Below are 5,235 nucleotides of genomic sequence, written 5' to 3'. Positions count from 1 at the left end.
GATGCAAAGAGAAGCCTCCAAACAGCAGTTATTTTTCAGGCAAGAGCCCCTTCCAAGCGTCCGGTGTGGAAGGTTCGTCTCCAAATAATATCCTGTGTGGCCATTGTTCACAAAGTGATAGACAGTAGGTCCTTTCCAACAATAAAAATTAAAATGCACCGATCGTAGTTTCAATACTGTGGAGAAAGTGTTGTGATGCCACAGACAGCGGGTGGAGGGGGCGTGTCGGAAAGGGTCAGAGGTTCTTAAAGAGACAGGGGCCTATTTCAAGTCATTTGCTAACGCCATTTTGAAAGAGCAATTTTATACAAGGCAGTTATTCTAATTTACTGCATTGACAGACCAACAGAAGGTTTCGTCATCATTGTAGTGTGATATAGACTGGTGCTATGTGGCTGAAAAAAGCATAATACCCCCTCTTTAACTATTATAAGTTGCAGAATGAATACACGTGAATACAATAAGCCATTTTGCCCGACTATGCATTCCTATTGATGCTGTCCTTCTTTACAAACATCAAATGAAACTTGTATTTATTTATTTTTCAATTCAGAACTCATTTTCATCTTGCAGGTGTGGATGCGTTTCCTTCCTAAATCTATCTATGTGGAGAATGAGCTGGAGAGGAGAAATTGCTTTTCTATCTTTTCGACTTGGTTTGGTTGACCCCTATGTACTCACTGTGTGGAACAATGTGCGGTACATCCACAGGAGCTGCAGTGTTCACAGCTATTGTTGTGAAGATGCCACTGCCAATGAACAGAGAAACACAGTCTAGACTGAAGGTACAAACATAATCAGTTTTATTTGACCTTCCTTCCTCTGCACTTAGTTTAAAATGAACCTCGTATGAATGTTTCACAATTTTTTCTTCTTCTTGAAATTGACGCGGAAGGCAATGCTATTTCATCACTATTTACACAATTATTTATGTGTTTATTTCAGGGACAGCGCATTTTAATGAACATTTCTGTAAAAATGCCAGAATTAGCCACAAGGCAGAGGGATGTGCATTGAAGGTGCATTCAGTGCTGACATTTGCAGATGATTTGCAGATGATTTTATGTTTTTTAATCATATAGAGCGATATATTTATGTATATATATATAATAAACATTGCATGCGAAACCTGCCATTTTTGCTGCACGTAACAAACAATGTCCCTGGAGTAACTTAAACTAAACATTACCAAAAAGTAAAGAAAAAGCCACAGAGCAACTTTCTTTACATCACAGCGCATTGTAGAGTGGAAATAGATAACAATTTCATCATTTTTCACTGTGAAAGGTTTGATTTGCCTTTCCTTTTTCAATCTCTGAACAATATAAGAAACCTATTGCTTATCCACGTTCGTTTAGCTTGGAGGAAATAACATTGCACTTCTCACAAAAACAACAATGACAGTGTTTTTCCTCCTCCTTTTACCATAGTAACTCTTCGTGGAGAAAACAAGTCCCTTGTCTGCGGACACTGGTGTATGAATGAGCGTGTGAATGGGTGAGTGGTTCCTTGATTTAAAGCACTTTGAGTGCCTAAAGCAGGTAGAAAGGTGCTATATAAATGTGACAATTTACCATTTAAATGCTACACAGATACATTTTTCACATGAGATGTTCACCGAAAACAAAGCATGTTTTATCTCCAACTTCATGTGAAAATGTGACATCACAAGTTTGTAAAGATGCTACAAACTACAGCAGCGTCTCACAAGACAAGAAAATATATTGTAAAAGCTTGTCACAGATAAGGTTTCACATATATTTTACATCCAAAAGTATTATTACCATACCGTTTATACAGGGGGAGGAAAAAGGATGTGAACGCTTTGGAATTTCTCACATTTCTGCCTAAATTGGTCTGATCTTCATCAAAATCATAAGAATTAATAAACAGTGTCTGCTTAAACTAATACCACCCAAACATTTACATTTTATCACATTTTTATTGGCCATATCATGTAAACATTCACAGGACAGCGTGGACAAAAATCAGAAATCTTGCTGAACTGCAGCAGTTTTGTGAAGAGGAATGGTCCAAGATTCATCCTGATCGTTGTGAGCGTCTAATCTGCAACGACAGAGAAGAAGAGTCAGCAGCTATTTAATACAAGGGACTCCACGCTGTTGTGAATGTGTCAGGTTTTTCTGCAAAATATCTTCAAATCAAATATTCAGTGAACTGTTGGAACCAAAGTTGAACAGTTTGAGAGGAACACACAACGTCATGTTGGAACAGCACACCAACATCAAAACCCAATCCCCACTGTGAAGTACGGTGCAGAGAGAATCGTGGTGTGGGGCTGTTTTGTTGCCTCAGGGCCTGGACAACACATGTATTCACAAGTTTATGAAGATATTTTGCAGAAAAACCTGAGACATTCAGAATAGCATGGAATCCCTTGCATTAAATAGCTGGCTGACTCTTTTTTTGCTTTCTTCTGTCTTCTGCTTTTCTGTAGTTGCAGATTAGACGCTCACAACGATCAGGATGAATCTTGGGTGGTGTTAGTTTAAGCAGACACTGTTTAATCATTCTTATGATTTTGATGAAAATCAGACCACATTTAGAGACCAATTTAGGCAGAAATGTAAGAAATTCCAAAGCGTTCACATACTTTTCCCTCCCACTGTAGTTTATTTTCAACTCTTTATGACATATCTACCTATATGAGAGACAATACGTGATAAGTTAATATTGTATGTCCAATAAAACTGTTACAGAAAGAGGGACACCTGGACTCTGGTGACCTCTGTTCTATTTCCATCATCAGTTGGTCATGAAAGTCATTTCACGGGAACAAGGCATTTGACTGAGACCTCACGCCGGACTCTCTCATTGTGTTTCTCTCGGTGCCTGAGCTCAGAGTGGCTTTACAATAGCGGCTCCTCAGTCCCTTAAAGCGTATGGCGAACAGTCCGTAGATGATGGGATCCATGCAGGCGTTGAAGAGACCAAAGATGAACAGGATGTGAGTAAGAGAGTGCGAAACTTTCCCCTCCAAGTCATCAGGAAAGAACCAGTACCACAAACCAAGCAGGTAGTACGGAGTCCAGCACACGATGAAACAAAGAACGATCACAATGCTCATCTGGAGAGTCCTCATTCGCGCTTTGGGGATGTTGTTTATTGAACAGCGCAGATCCGGCTCACTTGGTGACACTAAGAGAGAATAAAGACACACATAGACTGAAAATAATGCCTAAAAATACATGCATCTCACTCAGTCTGATCCGGTGTCGATCAGTTTTATTGTCATGTTAGGTTGCCTGGATTTAGTGCAACAAGTGCAATATATAAGAGAAAACTTACAGCTCTTTCTCTTCATTCTTTTAGAAATCTGGAGGAAGATCCTGGTGTAGACGATGATCATGATGATGAGAGGCAGCAGGAAGAGGCAGGAGAAAGTAAACATGTTGTAGGCTGTTTCTTGCCAGTGAGTGAGAAAGCTGCCCCGAGTGGTGCACTGCGTGAACTCAGCTGGCTCGCTGATTGTCACAGTGTGGAAAATGAAGATCTGTGGATGTGAACAACACACTGTAATAGCAATTCATCTTTTAATAATCATCCTATTTCTAAAGAAAGTGTATGTTGTATTAGGGAACTGATTTGATGTGTGATTTAGAAAACTTTATGTAGTTTGATAATTGGAATCTAAATAACTATATGCTACTATATTTGTTACTCAGTCTTTTATAAATAAAAAATGTTCCTGCACGATTAGATGATCTTACAGCCTTTGATAAAAGAACTAATCTCTAACAGAGAGACCCGAGGCTCTTATTGCTTCAAAGGAATTGTTAATCAAAGGATAATCTGCACTTCTTGTGGCCATAATGGTGTATTGGGAAATCTTTTCAACGCTATTAAAAATGTAATTGTTTGTGTGCTCTCTACTTGTGCTTACCTGAGGAACAGAGAATATGACGCTCATACTCCATGCTACCATAAGCATGACCCTATTCCTCCTGCGGGCCATGCTGATACCCAGAGGGTTAAGGATCGCCGATTGTCGGTCCAGACTAATAACCACCGTGACAAAGGCACAGGAGTACATCGCCTGTAGCTTCAGGAACATGAGGACTCTGCAGGCGAGGTTCCCAGCCAGCCACTGCACTGTCATGTTCCACACCGCGTCCACCGGCATCACTATGAACGTGACCAGGAGATCAGCCGTGGTCAGGTTAACTATGAGCACGCGCACATGGGACTTACGCTTGTGCCTGTGGGCTGCCCAAAGCACAGCCAAATTACAAAAAGCGGATACGCCACACAGGATGAACGTTATTATGACTCTGACTTTGGCTGCTGTGGTGAAGGTAGGCAGCTGCAGTGCATTGTACTCTGTGGTCCAGTTGCAGATGGATGATGTCCAATCACAGGTGGCATTGGGGTCACAGACAGGCCTCGGATGGTCGGCGGCAATGGGAGGTTCGCAGGAGGACGAAGTGTTCATTTTCTGACCCTCACCAAGGAGTCAGTCAGCCATGTTCTTCAGCAACATAAAGGCTGCAAGCACAAGGGGGGGGGTGAAGTCAACATACACTTAAGTCTTATGCAAGAGGTCATTGTTTTGATTCATATAGGCTTCAATAGAACCAACATGACAGAGATGGAGCAGTCCGCTGAGCCAATGGTGAACTATCAGTATGAAGTAACCCTGGACTTCAGCATGACCAATAATAATATTAAAAAGTAATGTGTTAAATGACTCAGTGGGCTATGTTTAAGTTGAATTTCACACATTTTGAATCCACTAAAAAGTGAGTTTAAAATAAAAGCATGCAACGAAAAAAAAAACTCACCTTATTATTCACTTTGCCATATCACCTTTCAATGAGTGGTCCTGATGCGAATCCCCTCTCACGGTGGCAGACGTGTTTCTCCAGGAGACTGCCGTGCACAGCGATGCGGCGTGGGTTTATCATGAGGGACTTTTAGGAGACGCCCACTCGCCCTCCCCACCACCACAGATGCTCCAGCAGAGAAGCCGTAAGAGAGAAAGATAATGCCACTGTGTGCGCCGACCCCTGTCCTGGCAAGGTTACTAATTTTATCACTGCCAGAGGGATTTGCATTGGCTATAGAACCTTGATGACAGTGTAAGTAAAGGTTAATAGTGATCACTTTCTCTTCCCCTTGATGCTGTAATCATGACATCACTCCTCTTCCAACCAATATCACCAAACAAATGTCAGAATAATAATAAGAATAATAATCATGTCAATAATAATCAAA

The 5,235-nt window shown here is 41.1% G+C and overlaps 1 protein-coding gene across 2 annotated transcripts; it reads right to left on the bottom strand.

The window, feature by feature from the left end:
- Positions 1–2,506: 2,506 nt before the first annotated feature.
- On the bottom strand, positions 2,507–4,886 carry LOC306962431 (gonadotropin-releasing hormone II receptor-like). Of its 2 annotated transcripts, none has more exons than XM_079555555.1 (4): positions 4,803–4,886; positions 3,905–4,506; positions 3,310–3,514; positions 2,507–3,159 (listed from the first exon to the last, which is right to left on the bottom strand). In XM_079555555.1, exons 2-4 carry the CDS (start codon positions 4,451–4,453, stop codon positions 2,789–2,791), a joined length of 1,125 nt encoding a protein of 374 aa, XP_079411681.1. In that variant the 5' UTR covers positions 4,454–4,506; positions 4,803–4,886; the 3' UTR covers positions 2,507–2,788. The 2 variants fall into 2 exon arrangements, with proteins under 2 accessions (XP_079411681.1, XP_079411682.1); XM_079555556.1 differs by lacking the exon at positions 4,803–4,886 and having other exon boundaries at positions 3,905–4,220; positions 4,298–4,399.
- Between the last annotated feature and the right edge of the window lie 349 nt (positions 4,887–5,235).

The sequence above is a fragment of the Gobius niger genome (genome assembly GCF_951799975.1).
Source record: "Gobius niger genome assembly, chromosome: 4".
Taxonomy (NCBI): domain Eukaryota; kingdom Metazoa; phylum Chordata; class Actinopteri; order Gobiiformes; family Gobiidae; genus Gobius; species Gobius niger.
Note: the sequence above shows the minus strand (reverse complement) of the source record. Positions and strands in the feature narration are given on the sequence as shown.

Coding starts and splice junctions, on each gene's coding strand:
- LOC306962431 (XM_079555555.1), bottom strand. CDS start 4,453: ATGAACACTTCGTCCTCCTGCGAACCTCCCATTGCCGCCGACCATCCG. Junction 3,515..3,904: donor TCATATTCTCTGTTCCTCAG/GTAAGCACAAGT, acceptor TCACATCCACAG/ATCTTCATTTTCCACACTGT. Junction 3,160..3,309: donor AAGAATGAAGAGAAAGAGCT/GTAAGTTTTCTC, acceptor ATTCTCTCTTAG/TGTCACCAAGTGAGCCGGAT.